Below are 21,742 nucleotides of genomic sequence, written 5' to 3' on the forward strand. Positions count from 1 at the left end.
GCGGTCAAATTAGCGCTCTATTTTTGTTTTTGACCTTTAATCCCAGAAAAATGGGATTAAAGGTCAAAACTAAAAAAGCGTTGAGGCCTCGATGCCATCTTGTTTGAGGCCAACTGCCCATTATGCCAAACCTATGCTCACCAAGTTTCATCTTCGAAGTCTTTTCTGTTTAGGAGAAACGGCCACGTCGTGATTGGAGATGTTTTGTACATTTGCAATAAGATTCCATTCGCCATCTGCTGGAATTTACCGGGACAGCGGAAAAATGAACATTTTATAAAACGGAAACCGAATGCCCGAGAGACTTCGTTTGATGACTTCCCGGAAGATCTGGCCCGGTGCACGGCCCGCCGCCATCCGCGAATTTTACAAACAGTCACGGACATCTAGTAAGGGACCGTACATTTGCAATATGGAGTTTCTCATCGATCATACAGCAAATGCCAAAATGTTCCCTTCATGTATGTAAACTTTTGACTTGAACTGTATTTCACCCCATGCATCAACCGCTGGTTAAGGAGCATGCTCTCGCTGCACGCTCGTGCCCCTGTGCACGCTCAAGAAAGGAATAAAAGAGAGAGAGGACGATATGGATACACATGGTGGTTTTCTGTATTGATAAGTTAGCGTTTCACACAATTAATTATGAAAATTAAAAAAATTACCAATTTACTAATTACTAAAGACATCTTAAATCAGTTTTGTTTTATGTTTTTCTGCCATGCATAATATTCGGGGGGCTAAGTATTGAATAACAGCACAATTATCCTTTTAATTCAGAGTTTTTTTAGGCTTGCATAAACTCTAATATGTTTATGGGTGTTTTGAATGAATATTCAACTTAGAAACGCTGTCTATTTCGTTGTGTTATGCTTTGAAACAACATCCATGACAACCATGTTTTACACTGTTTCTTCAAATTGATCATCACATTGAGGTGTTTTAAAAGCATTATACTGTTTTGATAATAATGTGTTTGATGTGATTTTCGATTGATGTCAGAGTTGTAAGAGGGACAATAAAGCCCTGAGTACCAAGCCATTAGGACCTGAGTACCAGGCCATTAGGACCTGAGTTCCAGAACATTATGACTCATGACTGCCGGTGTGGCAGTAATATGATCACCGCAACAGCCCAAGCCTCTGGACCCGTGTCCTGAGGGTCCAGGGTAGTAGTAGGGCTACAGATCTCAGCTCCTGCTCCCACTCCTACTGGAGGGATCAGGGTCGGTGTTTCTCAGGAACATCATCTCACTTACATCCCTGCAGCAGAGGACTACTCTCAAAAGCTCAGAAGATCAGGGAACTCTCCCATGGCCACCCCTTCAGTTCAACCCCGGCTGTAGACGGCTCACCAAGATGAATTACGTTCCCCAGACTGGATTGGGTTACTTGCCTCCCGTCGAACAATACATGACGGTCTTAACCCGGAGCACATCACCCCCAAGCAACGCTGCCTTTGGAAGGCGTGTGACAAAACTGACCAGATGGTGTGCCACACTTACAATGCTGCAGATCGTGCAACCTGAATGGGAAATGCCTTAGCCATTCTCTTGGCTGCCCTATGGAAGACAATGAGCTCAGAGTCCAGTTTTGGAATCAGTTCATCAACCTAACAGTCCTACCAAGCCAGATCTTCCACCCCGAATTTCAGGAGGTTCTTTACAAGGCAGAACACTCATGTGTTACGAGAGAGACTGTTCAGCACAGTTCCCTGCCGCCACAACAGACCCAATGGTCAAGACAGGACTCTTGGTCTTGAGGCAGGTGTACAAACTCAGATCCCCGCCCTCCTGACAGCTGCTCCAGGCAACCAGCTCCATACCTTCTCTTGTGCTGTGCCTTATAAGAAGCGTCCCCCCAAGGGCCGAGGACTAAAGGGTGGTCAGGCCTAGAGGTGCGGGGCCAGCCATCGACAGCCCACCTCAGCATCCTCTCGGCTACTGGGAAGGGGTGGTGTAAGACCCTTGGATACTGGCAACAGTATCCAAAGGTACAGGCTCCAATTTCGACGGCCTCCCCCTCCCTTTTCAGTCGTCCGAATGACCAAGGTCACAGACCTGAACCAAAGCCAGAGTTTACACAACGAAATCTTCACAGTCTTCCAGAAGGGAGCAACCTCTAGAGTAAGCTCCAACGAACAGCAAACTGGATTCTACTCAACATATTTTCTAGTTCCCAAGAAGGACGGGGGCTATCGTCCCATCCTCTACCTCAGATGCTTGAAATGTTGTCTGAAGGTACTGCCTTTCAAGATGTTGCACACAACCCACATCTTTCAATCCATAAAACCAGGAGTGGTTTACTTCTTTAGACCTCAAGGATGCCTACTTTCATATCCCGATATGGCCGGGTCACTGAAACCTCCTGTGATTCGCATTTTTAGGACAGACCTACCAGTTCAACGTCCTACCATTTGGACTGTCCCTGGCCAAATGGTTCACACGTTTTGTCTCAGAAGCTCTGGCTCCTCACTAATTAGCAGGACTGAAGATACTCCCTAATTGGATGACTGTCTGATTTGTGCTCCATCTCACAGGTGTCTGAGGGTGATGGCTCACATCCAGCACCTGGCCATAAAAGTGAATTTGGATAAGAGCAATCTGAAGCCCAGACAGTAGACTGCTTTCGTGGGTCTATCTCTCAATTCCCCAACCATGACAGCGTTCCTCACCCCAAGATCCTGAACCTCCTCGACCGTTTCCGCCTCGGCGAACATCTTCATGCGCCACTGTTTCAAGGCCGTTTAGGGATGATAGCAGCAGCAACGACCATGGTGCCCCTAGGCCTCCTCAGAGCCCGACCCATCCAGAGATGGTTCAATGCATTCCACCAACCCAAAACAGACAAAAGGGTACAGCTCAAAGTGACGAACACGTGCCTTCTGACCCTCCGTCCCTGGAGAGAAAGGATTCTCTTAACTCAGGGGGTTCCTCTGGGGAATCTCCCTTTCAGGAGGACTGTAGTGATGACAGACTCCTCCCTGACAGGCTGGGGGGCTGTCAAGGAAGGCAAGTAGGTGAGAAGGGTGTGGGAGCCTCCTTGGAGCTCCGAACACATCAATGTGTTAGAGTTCAAAGCTGTTCACCTTAAGCTCATAGCCCTTCTCCCTCACATTCTGGACAGACATGTGCTTGTGAGAACAGACAACACCTCCACGGTGTATCACATAAATCACCAAAGGGGCACGAGGTCACTGAGTTGCCTTCAGGTGGGCTCTACCCCGCTTGGCTTCCCTCAGGACCATCCATGTGCTGGGCGTTACAAACCATGCTACACACCTCCTCTCCAGTTCCTCTTCCCGGGGTGTGGCACCTCCACCAGATTTGGTCTAGATTTGGTAATTCCCAGGTGGACCTGTTTGCCACACAAGAGACAACCCACTGCCAGATGTGGTTTTCTCTGAGGGGTCTAGGAGGCACTCTTTGCTGGATGCTCTGTCCCAAGAGTGGCCGGAAGGGTTAATGTACGCTTTCCCCCCATTGCCTCTGATCTCACCGGATCAAGCACGGACACCACAGGGTCCTATTAGTAGCGTCAAGATGGCCAGGCAGACCTTGGTTCTCGAAGCTCCTTCAGCTGGTGTGGGGATCCCCCTGACCACCTTCCAACCACGTCAGACCTCCTGTCGCAGGTGGACCGCCTGATTTGGCACCCCAACCCAGCTTCCCTTCAGCTGTGGGTATGGCGAATAACGAGTCCATCTCTCAGGAGCTAGACGCAGCTATTCATGACTCTCTATGTTCTCAGATGGAGCCTATTCTCCTCTCAGTGTGACGCTAGACAGTCCCAGTTACCTGCCCTGTCCTTCTTCTCTGATTCCTCCAGTCCCATCTGGACATGGGCAAGACAGTCACCACTATTAAAGTGTGCATGGTGATCATTTCAGCTTCTCATGACCTGGTGGATGGCCACAAGCTGGGCAGTCACCCCCTTGTGTCGTAGTTTCTGAAGGGCTACACCTGGACCGCGTTCTGCGTCCCCCTGCTTGGGAGATTCCCCTGGTCCTGCGGGCCCTAGCTAGGCCTCCATATGAGCCAGTAGCTCAGTCTGACGAAATCTCTCTCATTAAAAACTGCCTTTCTCCTGTCACTCTGCTCTGCTAAGTGTGTGAGCGAGCTACATGCCCTCTCTGTAAATGTGGACTGTTTGAGATGGAAGGCTGAGAACATGTGCTCTCCGCCGCACATTAACCTGGTGGTGGAGACATGAGCATTCCGTTCTCTGCTTCCACTATCTGGCATAGATGAGAACGTGATTTCCCTGTGCCAGGTCATAGCGCTACGAGCATACGTGTCCAAGACGCAATCTCTGAGATTAACCCAACAACTGTTTGTGTGCTACAATGGCAAAAAGCTTGGCCTGCCGCTCTCTAAACACCGGCTTTCCCATTGGCTGGGGGATACCATCTCCCAGGCCTACACAAGTCAGGGTCAACTAGCGTGAAAGGCTTTTCCTTGACTGGCATTGGTGTGGCTGCCACCTGGCCCTCGCCATGCACATTTGCTAGGTATTACAGAGTAAACTTGGCAACCCCCGCTCCACTAACCTCCACCATAATGCCCACCGAGTTGTTAGGGATGTAGAATCCTCCATTCCTCGCTACCTTGTTAACAAAGGCATCCAAGGTAAGGAACGTAACCCTTATCAGTGATGGTCTGAGTGAGATCAAAACAAATTGTCAGTCATGTACATAACTATGGATCTATGAGACCAAAGGATGACTGGCACTGTCCTTTGTCAATAGAAATCTGTTACCAGCATTAAAGGCAAAGAGGAAGAGGCGGACTTGACCTCTCCTTTTATAGCTAAGAGTTAAGTCCCGCCTCTAGGTCATAGGGCATTACTTTTTGTATATACATGTATGGTCTCGATGGCTGACTGACGCAAGGCATCACTAACAGTAAAGACCGTAACACTTATCAGTGACAGTCATCCTTCGGTCTCATAGATCTGTAGTTATGTACGTAACTTATGTTTTTTCCCTCTCGCATGCCACTAACACCCCCTCACACACAGCAACATAGTTACAGGTACTCTGTGGTCAGTGATGAATACACAATGACTAGATAAGTATGTCTCTTTGCTACGGTCTGCTGGCCTTTTCCACACACACAACCCTCTACTCTCTCTTGCTCTTGCTCTCTCTCTCTCTTTTTCTCTCTCTCATTTCAATTTAATTTAAGGGCTTTATTGGCATGGGAAACATATGTTAACTTTGCCTAAGCAGATGAAGTAGATAATAAACAAAAGTGAAATCAACAACAAAAATGAACAGTAAACATTACACTCACCGAAGTTCCAAATGAATAAAGACATTTCAAATGTCATATTATGTCTATATACAGTGTTGTAACGATGTGCAATAGTTAAAGTACAAAAGGGAAAATAAATAAACATAAATATGGGTTGTATTTACAATGGTGTTTGTTCTTCACTGGTTGCCCTTTTCTTGTGGCAACAGGTCACAAATATTGTTGCTGTGATGGCACACTGTGGTATTTCACCCAGTATATATGGGAGTTTATCAAAATTGGGTTTGTTTTTTAATTATTTGTGGATCTGTGTAATCTGAGGGAAATATGTGTCTCTGATATGGTCATACATTTGGCAGGAGGTTACGAAGTGCAGCTGTTTCACCTCATTCTGTGGGCAGTGTGCACATAGCCTGTCTTCTCTTGAGAGCCAGGTCTGCCTACGGCTCTTTTCTGGATTTTGATAATAATCGGGTATCGGCCTAATTCTGCTCTGCATGCATTATTTGGTGTTTTACATTGTACACAGAGGATATTTTTGCAGAATTCTCCATGAAGAGTCTCAATTTGGTGTTTGTCCCATTTTGTGAATTCTTGGTAGGTGAGCGGACCCCAGACCTCACAACCATAAAGGGCAATGGGTTCTATAACTGATTCAAGTATTTTTAGCCAGATCCTAATCGGTATGTCGAAGTTTATATTCCTTTTGATGGCATAGAAGGCCCTTGCCTTGTCTCTCAGCTCATTCACAGCTTTCTGGAAGTTACCTGTGGCGCTGATGTTAAGCCCGAGGTACAGTACGTATAGTTTTTGTGTGCTCTAGGGCAATGGTGTCTAGATGGAATTTGTATTTGTGGTCCTGGCAACTGGACTTTTTTTGGAACACCATTATTTTTGTCTTACTGAGATTTACTGTCAGGGCCCAGGTCTTACAGAATCTGTGCAGAAGATTTAGGTGCTGCTGTAGGCCCTCCTTGGTTGGTGACAGAAGCAACAGATCATCAGCAAACAGTAGACATTTGACTTCAGATTCTGGTAATGTGAGGATGGGTGCTGCAGACTGTTCTAGTGCCCTCGCCAATTCGTTTATATATATGTTGAAGAGGGTGGGGCTTAAGCTGCATCTCTCTCTCGCTCTCTCGCTCTCTCGCTCTCTCTCTCTCTCGCTCTCACTCTCTCTCACTGTTTCTCTCTTTCTGTGGTTTTCAGCCGGAAGTCTCAGAACTCTTAGTTCTCTCATACTGTAGGCTATAATACTTGCACTTCAAGTTGACCATTTTAGCAACAGTTAACCAACTCTGTTGATGAGGCAGCTTATGTATGTATATAAATTGGACTGAAATATGTGAAAAAAAGGTCCTTTGACCTAGAGATCAGAAGTTCTTAGTCAAACACAACCCACAGTGTTAACTGTAACGTATCATTATCATCTAGGCCTAGAAGAATCTGTGTCATTAATAACAATATAATGAGAGGAATTTATATCCATCCAATTGAGTGTAAATCCTGAATGAGAGATCACTAAAATAAGACTACTGCATTGTGTTTGCTGTGTTTTTTCCATGTATGTCTTTGGTGAGGTGAAGTGACTGTGTGGTGATAGAAGCTCTAGAGGATGAGAGTGTCATACCATCAAAGTCCCTCACACTATGTGTCTCTTAGACAACAGTAGCTGCAGTAATAAAGAATAATGGATGCCAAACGTCAATGATTATATACCTATAAGTCCAGCCAGGAGTCTCTGAACTGTAAAATGCACAGTTAAAGACCATAGTCATGAATGAATGAGTCGTCAACAAATATGATGCGGTCCAGTTCGACCAATCACCTGTAACTCCATTGTTGAAGTGTTGTCTACATGGGTGGACTCTTTCCACTCAAGACCCAAGTTGTGAAGAGCTGACAACTTTAAAGATGATCTCACTGTGTCTGATATTTCCACTTCTCCTAAAGATGGGTAAGTCCATCTAATATTTCACTGCTTATGTGATGATTTGGAGACATAAGGATTCCAATTATTACTTTACAGACACTTTGAGAATCCAAAGTTGTATTTGAGGTATGTAACAGCTAATATATTTTTATGTTCTCTAGTTCACGGGGTAGCTGGGATTGAATCTTTATCCATACGTCAGGAGAGTGGTCTCATGTCAGCCAAAATTGGAGACACAATGATTTTGCGTTGCTTCTATGAAGGCGAAATGGCCATGCATTTCTCCTGGTACAAGCAAACCTTGGGAGATAAACTTCAGCTCTTCTCAACCGTTCATTATAAGTATGACAGGAATGCAACGTTCTACTATGAGTTTAAGGATAACCCTCGCTTCTCAGTGGAAAATGGCCCAAAAAAGAATCACCTAAGGATCTCAGACATGCAACTCTCTGACTCCGGCACATACTACTGTGGAAATGCTTATACCAATAGGGTGGAGTTTGGAAAAGGAGCTATTCTCATTGTAGAAGGTACATAGAAAGTTTTTGTTTTAAATCTGAATTTACAGATATACGGTGTAAAAATGTGCTATTATGTTAATCTGATGAGATCTTAATTTAATAAATGATAAATTAAAATACTTGCTACCGTGATAATCTAGAAATGAATGGGTTAGTTTACCTTTTTGTCAGGTTCAGGTTCCAGAAACATGCCTATACTCCAGCAATCTCTGTCTGAGTCAGTCCAGCCAGGAGACGTTGTGACTCTGAACTGTACAATACACACTGAGACCTGTGCAGGAGAACACGGTGTCTATTGGTTCAGACATGGCTCAGGAGAATCCCATCCAGGAATCATTTACACCCATGGAGACAGGAGTGATGAGTGTGAGAAGAGCCCTGAGGCTGGGTCTCCTACACAGAACTGTGTCTACAACCTCCCCAAGAGGAACCTCAGCCTCTCTGATGCTGGGACTTACTACTGTGCTGTGGCCTTATGTGGGGAGATACTGTTTGGGAAAGGGACCAAGCTGGACATTCAAAGTAATTCCAATTTCCTCTGCTATACATTGCCACAAAGACATTTGAATGTATGCCACATAGCTCAAAATTATTGATTTTTGTTTCAACCAATTCATGCTCCTATAACACGGTAGCCTTAGTTTTAGTAGGACCTTTATTTTGGCACAATGTATTTCGTAAAAAATGTTTGTCTCTACAATGGGGACTTTTATTTTGAAATTGATTAGTTTACAAGTATCCTATTTTACCTAAACGTTCATGAATACAATATGAATCTACTGATACCCTTTCACAGTTCCAGAGCATGATTCTCCATTTGATCTAAGTCCTACTGTTCTGGCCTTGGTCGTGTCCAACATCGTTGTAGGGATAGTGACCCTTCTGCTTGCCTGGGCGCTTTACAAGAATCTGAACAGACATCACAGAGGTAGTTATTTTACTTTATATCATGTCTAACGCTTCATGTATATGTATAACATGTATAGTCTGTAAACATCAATTTAATATCTAACTTATAAGCATTGTCAATTAACTACATGAGGTTAAACAGAAAAATATATTGTCTTAAAAATAATAAATGGCCTTCCTCTGTTTCAATCTCTGAAGGGAGGAAAGATGGTCCAACATCCCAGGGGAATCAGGTAAATTCATAAACGTTCATGAATATATTCTCAGTTTTTACACAAAAGTGTCTCTTTACAACTGCCATTTAGGTTTCCTTACAACTAGTATTCAACTTGGAAGTAATAGATCACTGTACTAGATAACTTTATTTTCTTTGTGATGGTTGTTACTTTTTTCCATGGAACTTCTCTCTGTCACTGTTCCACTGACTGTAAGGTCATTTAGTGGGTGTACAGTGTGTTTGACAGGTCTTTTGTAGAGGAGAAAATAAAATGTCATATAGCATCTAGCATCACAATGCATTTTGCCATGGTTTCACCTCTCACAGAATCAAGACAGTGACGTGTTGAACTACGCCGCTGTAACTTTCACTCCCAAGAAGAACTCTTCCTCCTCCAGAAGAACAAGAGAGAAGACCAGCAGAGAGGATGCAGTGTACTCTGAGGTCAGGTACCTTCAGCAGGAGTGAGAAACACAGTATCACCACTGTCACAAAGACTCCAAGCAGAACCAGTTTACTCCTTGTAATAAAATGACTGTTAGTAACTGAAATGTATGTAATTTTGACAATGTCTATATGTTAGATTTATATGATTATCCTGTAACGCACCAAATATTCCAACCTTTTACTTGTGCTTTTAATTAATATACATTCTCTGATAGAGGATCCCTTGTTTGCTGTATGATTATGTTTTTTTATCATAATAAACTATAATATTTTAACCCTCCATACATCTCTGTTTCCTCTGTAAAGTACATATATGTTACCACAGGATTAAAAAGAATAGCAGTTTAGCTGAATGTGTGTCAGGCTCCATCAGCCAGAAACCCATCATACCATTAGCTTACACAATGTAAAGATCATTCTGACTCGACATACCACATATATATATATACCGTTGAAAACGGAAGTTTACATAATCTTAAATTGGGCCATTAAAACACATTTTTCAACCACTCCACAAATTTCTTGTTAACAAACTATAGTTTTGGCAAGTCGGTTAGGACATCTACTTTGTGCATGACACAAGTCATTTTTCCAACAATTGTTTACAGACAGATTATTTCACTTATAATTCACTTTATCACAATTCCAGTGGGTCAGAAGTTTACATACACTAAGTTGACTGTGCCTTTAAACAGCTTGGAAAATTCCAGATAATGATGTCATGGCTTTAGAAGTTTCTGATAGCCTAATTGACATTATTTGAGTCAATTGGAGGTGTACCTGTGGATGAATTTCAAGGCCTAACTTCAAACTCAGTGCCTCTTTGCTTGACATCATGAGAAAATCAAAAGAAAACAGCCAAGACCTCAGAAAAAAATGATAGACCTGCACAAGTCTGGTTCATCCTTGGGAGCAATTTCCAAATGCCTTAAGGTACCACGTTCATCTGTACAAACAATAGTACGCAAGTATAAACACCATGGGACCACGCAGCCGTCATACCGCTCAGGAAGGAGACGCGTTCTTTCTCCTAGAGATGAACGTACTTTGGTGCGAAAAGTGCAAATCAATCCCAGAACAACAGCAAAGGACCTTGTGAAGATGCTGGAGGAAACAGGTACAAAACTATTTATATCCACAGTAAATGGAGTCCTATATCGACATAACCTGAAAGGCTGCTTAGCAAGGAAGAAGCCACTGCTCCAAACCCGCCATAAAAAAGCCAGACTATGGTTTGCAACTGCACATGGGGACAAAGATCATACTTTTGGGAGAAATGTCCTCTCGTCTGATGAAACAAAAATAGAACTGTTTGGCCATAATGACCATCGTTATGTTTGGAGGAAAAAGGGGGAGGCTTGCAAGCCGAAGAACACCATCCCAACTGTGAAGCACGGGGGTGGCAGCATCATGTTGTGGGGGTGCTTTGTTGCAGGAGGGATTGGTGTACTTCACAAAATAGATGGCATCATGAGGGAGGAGAATTATGTGGATATATTGAAGCAACATCTCAAGACATCAGTCAGGAAGTTAAAGCTTGGTCGCAAATGGGTCTTCCAAATGGACAATGACCCCAAGCATACTTCCAAAGTTATGGCCATCACAAAGCCCTGACCTCAATCCCATAGAATATTTGTGGGCAGAACTGAAAATGTGTGTTCGAGCAAGGAGGCCTACAAACCTGACTCAGTTACACCAGCTCTGTCAGGAGGAACTTATTGTGGGAAGCTTGTGGAAAGCTACCCGAAACATTTTACCCAAGTTAAACAATATAAAGGCAATGCTTCCAAATACTAATTGAGTGCATGTAAACTTCGGACTCACTGGGAATGTGATGAAAGAAATTAAAGCTGAAATAAATCATTCTCTTTACTATTATTCTGACATTTCACATTCTTAAAATAAAGTGGTGATCCAAACTGACCCAAGACAGGGAATTTTTACTATGATTAAATGTCACGAATTGTGAAAATCTGAGTTTACATGTATTTGGCTAAGGTGTATGTAAACTTCCGACTTCAACTGTATACAGTACCAGTCAAATATTTGGACACACCTTCTCATTCAAGGGTTTTTCTTTATTTTTATTATTTTCTACATTGGAGAATAATGGTGAAGACATCAAAACTTTGAAATAACATCTATGGAATCATGCAGTAACCAAAAAATCTAAATATATTTGAGATTCTTCAAAGGCCTGATTGGTGGAGTGCTGCAGAGATGGTTATCCTTCTCCACAGAGGAACTCTAGAGCTCTGTCAGAGTGACCATCGGGATCCATTCTCCCCTAGTTGGTCAGTTTGGCCGGCGGCCAGCTCTAGGAAGAGTATTGGTGGTTCCAAACGTCTTCCATTTAAGAAATATGGAGGCCACTGTGTTTTTGGGAGCCTTCAATTCTGCATAATTGTCTACAGACAATTCCTTCAACCCCATGGCTTGGTTTTTGCTTTGACATGAACTGTCAACTGTGGGACCTTATATAGACAGGTGTGTGCCTTTCCAAATCATGTCCAATCAATTAAATTTACCACAGGTGGACTCCAATCAAGTTGTAAAATTATCTCATCGATGATCAAGGAAAACAGGATGCCCCATAGCTCAATTTTGAGACTTAAAGCAAAGGGTCTGAATACTTATGTAAATAAGGTATTTCTGTTTTTTACTTTGTAATACATTTGCAAAAAATTCTAAAAACCTGTTTTCACATCATCATTATGGGGTATTGTGTGTAAATTGATGAAGAAAATGTTGAATTTAATCAATTTTAGAATAAGGCTGTAACGTAACAAAATGTGGAAAACGTGATGGAGAGGAGGACAAGTGGTTTGCCATATCTTTGAATACAAGTTTAAATCATTCTATATTGTATGTGTAGTTAAATCAAATGTATTGAAATCTAAATCAGTAAATATCTCTGTAGTTTCTGTGCGTTCTACCTCAGGTCCACTGTAGCCCTCTTCCACTCTGTTAGGCCACACAGCTCAGTGGTACAGGGGTGGTTAGAGAGGGGAGTTAGACTCAAACCACAACTGTTTAATGGCCACAGAGGAGTAGGTGCCTCTTTTGGCCTCTCTTAGCTTAGGTCACTGCTGTGTGTATTAGTGATTTGGTTATTCTTTAATGAGTTGGCCGTAAAGTAAAAAGTACCCAGCATTGGACAATTTTATTACATTGATTACTTAATCAAATCCTCCACAATTTTGTTGGTCATGATGTTATTCTCCACTTAGTATTCCTGTCATGACTGCACTGATCACAGCCCCCTCTTCTGAAAAGCAGCTAGTCGCCTTTATAAGGAGAATATGATTGGTGTCTGAGGTACAGGAGGGGCCAGTGAAGAATGCATCATTTCCTTTGGTGTGAGTGACCGGGAGGAGCAGTTCAGTGATGATTGAGACCTACTGAGGTGAACATCACTGGGCCTCTCAGACTAACACTGGGGGGATGAGTGTCTGTCTCTTTTCTCTCTCTCTCGCTCTGCCCGCCTGCCCAACAAATTGTATTTGTTGAAAAAGTTCTACCTGGAACCAAAATGGTTTTTCAAACGGTGCGTCTATGGGACAGCCGAATAACCCTTTTAGGTTCTAGATAGCACTGCTTTTTGTCTATGAGTGTGGCTGCTCAAAAGAACCTGGTCACTTTTCCACCACGTGACATGTGTAAGTAGAAATGCGTGGGTGATTTGAGGGGTGGTTAACCGTAAGGGGATGTGAGATGGAGACAGTAGACATATCTTGCGACAAATCTTGCGTCATATCTTTGCTGAAGACAAACAACCTGCACTAAAATAAGACTGGCCTTCAGCTCTCACAAAACCTGTCAGTGCATCAAAACCACACACGTTCTTTTCACACCTCTCCTCAACTGGAAGATAATAACCAGAACCCTGCTGCTCAGTTAGAAGTGCAGACAAGCTAAAAGCCTTTCCCATAACCTGAAGTGTTCAACAATAGAAGAAAGTGCATACTCAGATTGGGTGTAATCTCAATAGTTTTTAAACTCTTTTCCTTCATGAAAACTTCTGTCACCTCTGACCCATTCACTCAAAAAGAACGACTTAAGTCAGTATCAATGTTCACAGTACTATTTATTCATGCTTAGACAATAAGTGCATACACAGAGATTTGGCGAAAGCAATTAACAAACTACATACAGTCTATTGATATTGGCCATAGCTTTATCTATTTTCTGGTGGTGGTAGGACAGCAGAGGAGAACTCCAGTTCTTATGATGGAGAGAAGGACCAGGATTGTCATCTATGGATCAATGTCACCATCTGAAAATAATGTCATATACTGTTTAACTCCACTATAGTGCTATGGGCAGTTGTCGATAATGTGTCATCAATAATGAAATATAATGTTAATGTCTTTCTAATAATAGCATATGGTTTAAGAAATGTAAGCTACCTTCAACATCCAGCGTGGTCCCGTTCCCAAACAGTATCTCCCCACATAAGGCCACAGCACAGTAGTAAGTCCCAGCATCAGAGAGGCTGAGGTTCCTCTTGGGGAGGTTGTAGACACAGCTCTGTGTAGGAGACCCAGCCTCAGGGCTCTTCTCACACTGATCACTCCTGTCTCCATGGGTGTAAATGATTCCTGGATGGGATTCTCCTGAGCCATGTCTGAACCAATATACACTGTGTTCTCCTGCACAGGTCTCAGTGTGTATTGTACAGTTCAGAGTCTTCTGGCTGGACTGACTCAGACACAGACTTATGTACAACATGCTGGGTCCTGGAATCTGTATCTTTTCAAGGACTATAAAATCACTTTACTATCAATGACTTGCACAATTTCCAATTACAACATATATTTGCTAAAAGAGAAGATAAAACACCTGAATGCATACCCTGATGTATCAGAAAAACACTACTCCCGAAGATCATGCTTTCATAATCAATTGCAGCACAGTAATACATCCCATGTTGGATGCCGTGGAATCTGCGATGGTCAGCACAAATCTGGTGCCACTCTTCCTTGTAGCAAAGCAAAGCTTTTTGTCAAACTCTCCAAAGACAATTGCAGTGGGAATACAGAGATAACATCTGGGGCTTGTCCTGGCATCGTCATACACAGTGATGAAGCATTCCAAATCAACTGTGTCTTCAAGAGTGAAGGTGCTCCAAACATCAGACTGAGTGACAACAACAGAAAGAGACAAAGCTGAAAGATAAATATTTATATTAATAAAGAATCCACATATCACAGTTCATGCATGTACTGTAAGAACTCAAATATCTGTTTTCTTAAATACGTCAGCATGATTGTCCCCTTTAAATAGTAAGTTTGCACTCTTATTACCCCTAGCTTTACCTGTTCAGAATAACAGATAGATTTTCTTCATATAACAGACACTTTCATCATTGTCCTTCTAATGTATATACTGGTCATATTGTCTGTCAGATAAGAGTGAGAGACAAGGAGTTAGCTGTCATACACATCAGGAGGTGAACATTCTTATCTGTTTCTGGTTTTTAAACTGTACCTAAAGGATTTGTACATAAATTAACCGTATTTTGAAGATAAAACAAAATACAATTGTCATAATGAATGTACCTTTTTCTCCAAAGTCCATCATGAATAGGCTTCAACCGCAGTTTGTTGCTGTATCAGACTCAAACGTGTGAAAAAATTCCTTTATAGGTGTCAGCTATGCCCCTTTCTTGCAGTTTGTTCTCCAAGGTCTAACTGACATTAAAAAGATGACGAGCATCAACCACAGTGTGAGGTGACAGGAACTACAAGTCTGGAGCCAGAGATGACCTGATATTATTGGCTAGTAGCTCTGACACTCAGACAGAGCTGCAGGCTTTGATCATGAACTATAAGACCTGTCTCTGAAAAGACCTGTCTACCTTTGTAGCTGTAGCTACAGCCGGGATAGGGTTAGCTTTAGGGTTATGACTGGGGCTATAGGGTTAGCTTTAGGGTTAGGACTAGGGCTATAGGGTTAGCTTTAGGGTTATGACTGGGGCTCTAGGGTTAGCTTTAGGGTTAGGACTAGGGCTATAGGGTTAGCTTTAGGGTTATGACTGGGGCTCTAGGGTTAGCTTTAGGGTTAGGACTAGGGCTATAGGGTTAGCTTTAGGGTTATGACTGGGGCTATAGGGTTAGCTTTAGGGTTAGGACTAGGGCTATAGGGTTAGCTTTAGGGTTATGACTGGGGCTCTAGGGTTAGCTTTAGGGTTAGGACTAGGGCTATAGGGTTAGCTTTAGGGTTAGGACTAGGGCTATAGAGTTAGCTTTAGGGTTAGGACTAGGGCTATAGGGTTAGCTTTAGGTTTAGGACTAGGGCAATAGGGTTAGCTTTAGGGTTAGGACTAGGGCTATAGGGTTAGCTTTAGGGTTAGGACTAGGGCTATAGGGTTAGCTTTAGGGTTAGGACTAGGGATATAGGGTTAGCTTTAGGGTTAGGACTAGGGCTATAGGGTTCGCTTTAGAGTTAGGATTAGGGCTATAAGGTTAGCTTTAGGGTTAGGACTGGGGCTATGGCCAGGGCTAAGGTTAGTGGATAGTTAGTTGAACATCCATCGACTATCTGTAGGGACTATCCAAATAAAGCATTCCCAGCAGCTATAACCATGCTTTAAAAAAAATAAAGCACCCACAAATGTTGTTGTTTCAAATAATTATTCAAATCAAATGTTATCCGTCACATGCTTAGTAAACAACAGGTGTAGCTAAAAGTGAAATGCTTACTCATGAGCCCTTCACTACCAAGTCAGAGAGAAATAAAATAGGAAATTAAATAAAAGTAATAAAAGTAATAATAAGTACACAATGAGCAACAATAACTTGGCTACATGCACGGGGTAACAGTAGCGAGTCGTATGCAGGGGTACGAGTTAATTGAGGTAGATATGTACATATAACTAGGAATAAAGTGACAGATAATAAGCAGTAGCAGCAGCGTATGTTATGAGCACAGGAGGTTAATTAGGGAGAACGGACTCATGGTAATGACTGGAGTGGAATTAGTGGAATGGTAACAAATACATCAAACACATGGTTTCCAGTGACTTGGGTGGCTGTAGTCTTTGACCATTTTTAGCTCTTTCCTCTGTCACAGCCTGGTATAAAGGTCCTGGATGGCAGGGAGCTCAGCCGCAATGATATTCTTGACTGTACGAACTACCCTCTGCAGGGCCTTGCGGTCAGGTCCTTAGCTGAGTGATGAGCTTGGGAAGGCACTATGGTGTTGAACGCTGAGCTGTAGTCAATGAAAAGCATTCTCACATAGGTGTTCCTCTTGTCCAGGTGGGAAAGGTCAGTGGGGAGTGCAATAGAGAGTGCGTCATCTATGGATCTGTTGGGGCGGTATGCGAATTTGAGTGGGTCCAGGGTGCTCTGAGTACGCGTCCTGGTAATCCGTCTGGCCCTGCGCCCTTGTGAATGTTAACCTGTTTAAAGGTCTTACTCACATCGGCTATGGAGAGCGCAATCACACAGTCATCCAGAACAGCTTGTGCTCTCCTGCATGGTTCAGTGTTGCTTGCCTCGAAGTGAGCATAGAAGGGATTTAGCTCATCTAGTAGGCTCGTGTCACTGGGCAGTTCGTGGATTGGTTTTCCTTTCCCTACCATTTGTAATCCGTAATAGTTTGCAAGCCATGCCACATCCGACGAGCATCAGAGCCGTTGTAGTAGGATTTGGTCTTAGTCCTGTGTTGATGCTTTGCCTGTTTGATGGTTCGTCAGAGGGCGTGGCAAGATGTCTTATAAGCGTCCGGATTACTGTCCCGCTCCTTTTAGTTTACTCAACTTTTGGGTCCAAGTGTAACCTGAACAATAAAAAAATTGTTAGCTCCAACTTCAGTCAATTTAAAATGTAAAATGATATGTTTGCTCAACTTGTCTCACAGGTTCATTCAACTATCAATTATTATTTGGGCATATTAACTAAAAAAGGCTGTGCAAATAGTTACTCACACACAGTGCTCTTAAAATATAATTTCAACTTACATATTTGACACACATTGTGCATGTTTATTTCTACAGTTCTTATTATTCAACATGTCCTCACCTGGGATTTAAACTCACAACCTCTTGGTTCATGGCTACACTGATCTTCCAGCTATGCCCCCATGTCTGTGCCAATTATCAGTTAGACTGACTATTCTCTCATCATTGATTTGATTTCCTTATAAATAAAATGTTATGTTTTTCTGTATAGTTGTCTATTTGTGGGGCAATTACTCTGTTTTGATGTTACTCCTTAAGATTGCAATGCTGTAAACAGAGGTTGTGGGTTGAAATTCCATATTAGGACATGTTCAATATTAATTACTGTATAAATGAACATGTGGAACCAGTTACTTAATAATATGTAGTTGAAACAACTAGATTATTTTTACAGTATGTTTATGGGGAAGCTTTGTGGACAGCAGCCCAAACAGCTTCCCAAATGTTTCAAATTCTGTGGTGTGTTTTATAATAAGTCAACTATCTCAACTTTGACTTCACTTGCATATACTTCGGTTTTTACATTCCACATAGAAATGCCTGTAGGAGTATCACTTCTGCTTTCAGTAGACATTGTGGTCCAATACTAACTACAATACCCCCTACCATTGAAATCCCCATGCTCCTGCTTCGCACAAGCTCCATAACATGTTTCCCTCTCTATCCTTCTCTCCCAGTTCTGCAGCCCGCTTCCTCTTTCATACCAAAGCACTCAATGGCTTAACGAATGACCAGCTTTGCCTCATTGGGGCAGAAAGCCCATATAAGGCTCAGGGGTGGAGCCAGTGGGCTGCAAGATATCTTCCTTCAATCACCACTCCCCTCACTTCTCCCTGCCATCTGCCACAACCTATATTCCAGCTCTACTGGTCGATGGATTGAGTAAGTAGGCTACTGTTAAACCTAACATAGATAACAAGACTGACTGCATCGTCCATCCTAGAATCTGCTTTGAAGACAGCATATATTCCAACAGAATCTTAGCACAGTAACTTAGCTCATTTTCAAAATGTTACATTTGTTTGCTTATTTCTGAAGAGTACATTATTTGTGTTTAAGGTTTGGTCCTGGTTTTGGTTAGTCAGTTTCGGACTTTAGTGGTCCGTACTGGGGTTACCATCACCTTGCAGTGTTCTAATGTTACAACAGTTCCAGGACACACAGCCTGGTTCAAACAAGTCAACGGATCAGAGCCTGTGTGTCTCTCGACTATGTACGGCTCACATCCATCGACAGTTTGGCACAACAATGTTTTAAAAGTAGTCATTTGGAAATGTATAGCAGCAACACCACTATCTTTCTCAAAATCAAAAAAGTAGAAATAGCTGACAGTAGCCTGTATTTCTGTGTATTGTTTCCACAAGGCTACATGTCAAAACATTCAATGTACGTTTTCCGCTATTTGTCTGGCTTTTGATACATTTGAAAATGTTTAACAAGCTAATCAGGAGTTATCACAAAAGAAAGGCAAACCATTGCTGGCCATAATTTTTATCATTATAATTTTGAGAAAAACCAATTATATATTCTACTAATCCTGATGTTATAGGACACAAAAAACATGAGGAAAAGAAAGAGTGGGTTTCTCTTTCTTTCCATGTAGATGCAGAACAATTTTTACATTTTTAGTTCTATCATTAAAGGATCACAAACGGATTTAATTACATTTCATCTAATAGGACATTTTAATAGAACTATCGGTCCTGTAGGAGAGAATGAAGAAATCACCATGATCCTGGGTGTTGTGACTACTGTTCTCCTGATAGTCATCCTCATCCTGGTCCTCAGGATCTGACGAGATGCAAACACACACAATAAAGTTACAATGGAAGACCATGAGAGTTTTCTAGAAGGTGTATGTCTCAGATTATTAGACTATCAACTGAGTGTTCAAAACATTAAGAATACCTGCTTTTTCCATGACATAGACTGATCAGGTGAATCCAGCAAGCTATGATCCCTTCTTGATGTCACTTGTTAAAGAGATTTCACAACACATTCAGTGTGTGCCCTGAGGCCACTACTCTACTACCACATATTGTGTATGTTATCATGTGTGTGTGTATGCGTGTGTCTGTGCCTGTGTGTGCCTCTTCACAGTCCCCGCTGTTCCATAAGGTGCATTTTTATCTGTTTTGTAAATCTAATTTGACAGCTTTCATGAGTTACTTGATGTGGAATAGAGTACTACGCAGTCATGGCTCTATGTAGTACTGTGCACCTCCCATAGTCTGCTCTCGTCTTGGGGACTGTGAAGAGACCTCTGGTGTGCCATTCAGAGGGTGAATGGACAAGACAAAATATTTAACTGCCTTTGAATGGGGTATGGTAGTAGGTTCCAGGCACACCGGTTTGAGTGCGTCAAGAACTACATCGCTGCTGGCTTGTTTTATGCTCAACAGTTTCCTGTGTGTATCAAGAATGGTCCACCACCCAAAGGATATCCAGCCAACTTGGCACAACTGTTGGAAGCATTGGAGTCAACATGGGCCATTATCCCTGTGGAATGTTTTCGACACCTTGTAGAATCCATGTCCCAATGAGTTGAGGCTATTCTGAGGGCAAAAGGGATGCAACTCAAAATTATAAAGGACTTCTTAATGTTTTGTACACTCAGTGTAAATTGAGAGCAAACCACAAGCACACACTCTTGGGGTATCTCTCTGACAAAAAGTTGGCATGGTAACAAAAAATAAAATGAATGTTTGTGTACTGACTGAAATTCCTCTTTACTTATTCAGATACTGAGGCTCAACTACAACCACAAAATAGCCAGGTAATAGAACATTTTATATTTACTGGATTTGTGTACATGTTCTAAATATAACAGTACTTGGACAAAGCTATTTTTTTTAGAAGTGTTTGTTTTGTTGATACAGTATTTGCATGTTTTGTGTAATATTATTATTTGTTTTCTACAAGATCCGGGTCAGGACCCAGACTCTCTAAAGTACGCAGCGTTGAGATTCCATCAGGTGAGACCAAGGAATAAGAAAACAGCTAAAGGTCTAATAATGGAGATGGAGCATGTTGTGTACACTGACACATCATGTCTAAATGTTTTAATGTTGATTTCAGTGTAGCACTAATGAAGAACTAATGTAATACACTGAATAGTTGTTTTATAATTGACTGTTGTTGTCCTCTGTCCCTCTAATTTCAAGCAGTCAAAAATGTACTTTTGAAAAGTCATCATGGTTGGACACTGAGGTAGGGTAGGAGGGGCCAATGAGCAACGCATCACTTGCTGTAGTGTGAGTGACAGGAAGGAGCAGCCCAGTGTTGAGTGAGACCTGCTGAGGTGAACATCGCTGGGCCTCTCATGACATTTGTCTAATAGACAGTGGAATATAAAAAAAAGAAAGAATAACTATAGAATAGATTCCCAGTATTTTACCATATTTTTAAATTAAAGATGACATAGCCCTGGGGTAATATATCTAATTCTGTGTAAATTAGATTACATAATAATACTTGTGGTAATGTACTGTACTATATATTTATTGGGAAATAACCAATAAAAATAACAAATTGAACAAAATATTTTGTTTTGTAGTTTGTGTGTATAATGTTGACTCTCTCTCTCTCTGTGCATCTAAATCACACACTCTCTTCTCACCAATCAGGCCTCACATCTCTTTCCATCCATACCACCAGACAACAAATACCTGACCAAAACCAAACTACCCCAGGCTTCTCTCTCTCTCTCTCTCTCTCTCTCTCTCTCTCTCTCTCTCTCTCTCTCTCTCTCTCTCTCTCTCTCTCTTTTTGGCATCTAAACAATAATACAGTTTAATTTAATGCACTATGTACAGCGATACTGTATTTTGGACACCTGGGGTTTGAAGTAGGCCTACTTCAGTCATAGTGCATGCATGATGTATTTGAATGCAAAGTAAATGCATCCATGAACAATAGACCTACTGCTCTAATGTTGAGTGTACAGAGGCAGGTGTCAATTCTCTCTGCAGACTCTCATCTGATGCATTCGCTGCAGACGTTACATCCTCGACCTGTGGTCAGTGTCAACTCGCTGGTGTGAACAGGGATGGAAAACAACACACACCTCATATAAAGATCTCTGTGGTCAGAAGTTTCCACTCAACAACTTAACAAACAGACAAACAGACAACTTTTCTTTCTTAGGTACTTTTGATTTCACATCTCATATTTCCTGTGACATTATGTGTTTTATGTGTTATGGTTTGCAACCAATGCAGTTTGATTTGCATACAGATAATTTGTCTCATTGTATTTCTAAGGCCTGTGATGAGCCTTGTGATGTCTTTGGTCATCATACACTTTTTCAATTTCTGTATTTGTTCTGAACAGAGGGATTCAGAAGAAGTTGATAACCAAATGTCACAGGTGTATTTTGACCTCTTACACGTATGGCCCACGGTTGTTTTCATGTCCTCATTGTTTAGGAGGACATGAGGGTGCAGTAAAGACATGCACTCATCAAGACGACCCAAAACCATGCTCTACCTACCAC

General features: G+C 42.1%; 1 protein-coding gene and 2 long non-coding RNA genes across 3 annotated transcripts; 2 read left to right on the plus strand and 1 right to left on the minus strand.

Moving 5' to 3' along the window:
• Positions 1–7,148: 7,148 nt before the first annotated feature.
• Positions 7,149–9,563, plus strand: LOC115194329 (uncharacterized). Its single transcript, XM_029753955.1, has 6 exons — positions 7,149–7,211; positions 7,349–7,717; positions 7,880–8,230; positions 8,505–8,636; positions 8,816–8,850; positions 9,162–9,563. Exons 1-6 carry the CDS (start codon positions 7,169–7,171, stop codon positions 9,300–9,302), a joined length of 1,071 nt encoding a protein of 356 aa, XP_029609815.1. The 5' UTR covers positions 7,149–7,168; the 3' UTR covers positions 9,303–9,563.
• Positions 9,564–14,009: 4,446 nt separating this feature from the next.
• LOC115194331 (uncharacterized) lies at positions 14,010–15,543 on the minus strand. The gene is made up of 3 exons (XR_003878339.1): positions 14,843–15,543; positions 14,600–14,682; positions 14,010–14,449 (listed from the first exon to the last, which is right to left on the minus strand). It is a non-coding gene; the product is annotated as an uncharacterized LOC115194331 (long non-coding RNA).
• A 2,449-nt stretch (positions 15,544–17,992) lies between these two features.
• LOC115194332 (uncharacterized) lies at positions 17,993–20,284 on the plus strand. The gene is made up of 3 exons (XR_003878340.1): positions 17,993–18,129; positions 19,989–20,023; positions 20,170–20,284. It is a non-coding gene; the product is annotated as an uncharacterized LOC115194332 (long non-coding RNA).
• Positions 20,285–21,742: the final 1,458 nt, after the last annotated feature.

This window comes from Salmo trutta, chromosome 5 (assembly GCF_901001165.1).
Source record: "Salmo trutta chromosome 5, fSalTru1.1, whole genome shotgun sequence".
In the NCBI taxonomy this organism is placed as follows: domain Eukaryota; kingdom Metazoa; phylum Chordata; class Actinopteri; order Salmoniformes; family Salmonidae; genus Salmo; species Salmo trutta.

Excerpts from the sequence above, each read along its gene's own strand:
- LOC115194329 (XM_029753955.1), top strand. The coding sequence starts at position 7,169 with ATGATCTCACTGTGTCTGATATTTCCACTTCTCCTAAAGATGG. Across the intron at positions 7,718-7,879 it reads AGCTATTCTCATTGTAGAAG|GTTCAGGTTCCAGAAACATG; the intron begins GTACATAGAAAG and ends CCTTTTTGTCAG. Across the intron at positions 8,637-8,815 it reads TCTGAACAGACATCACAGAG|GGAGGAAAGATGGTCCAACA; the intron begins GTAGTTATTTTA and ends CAATCTCTGAAG.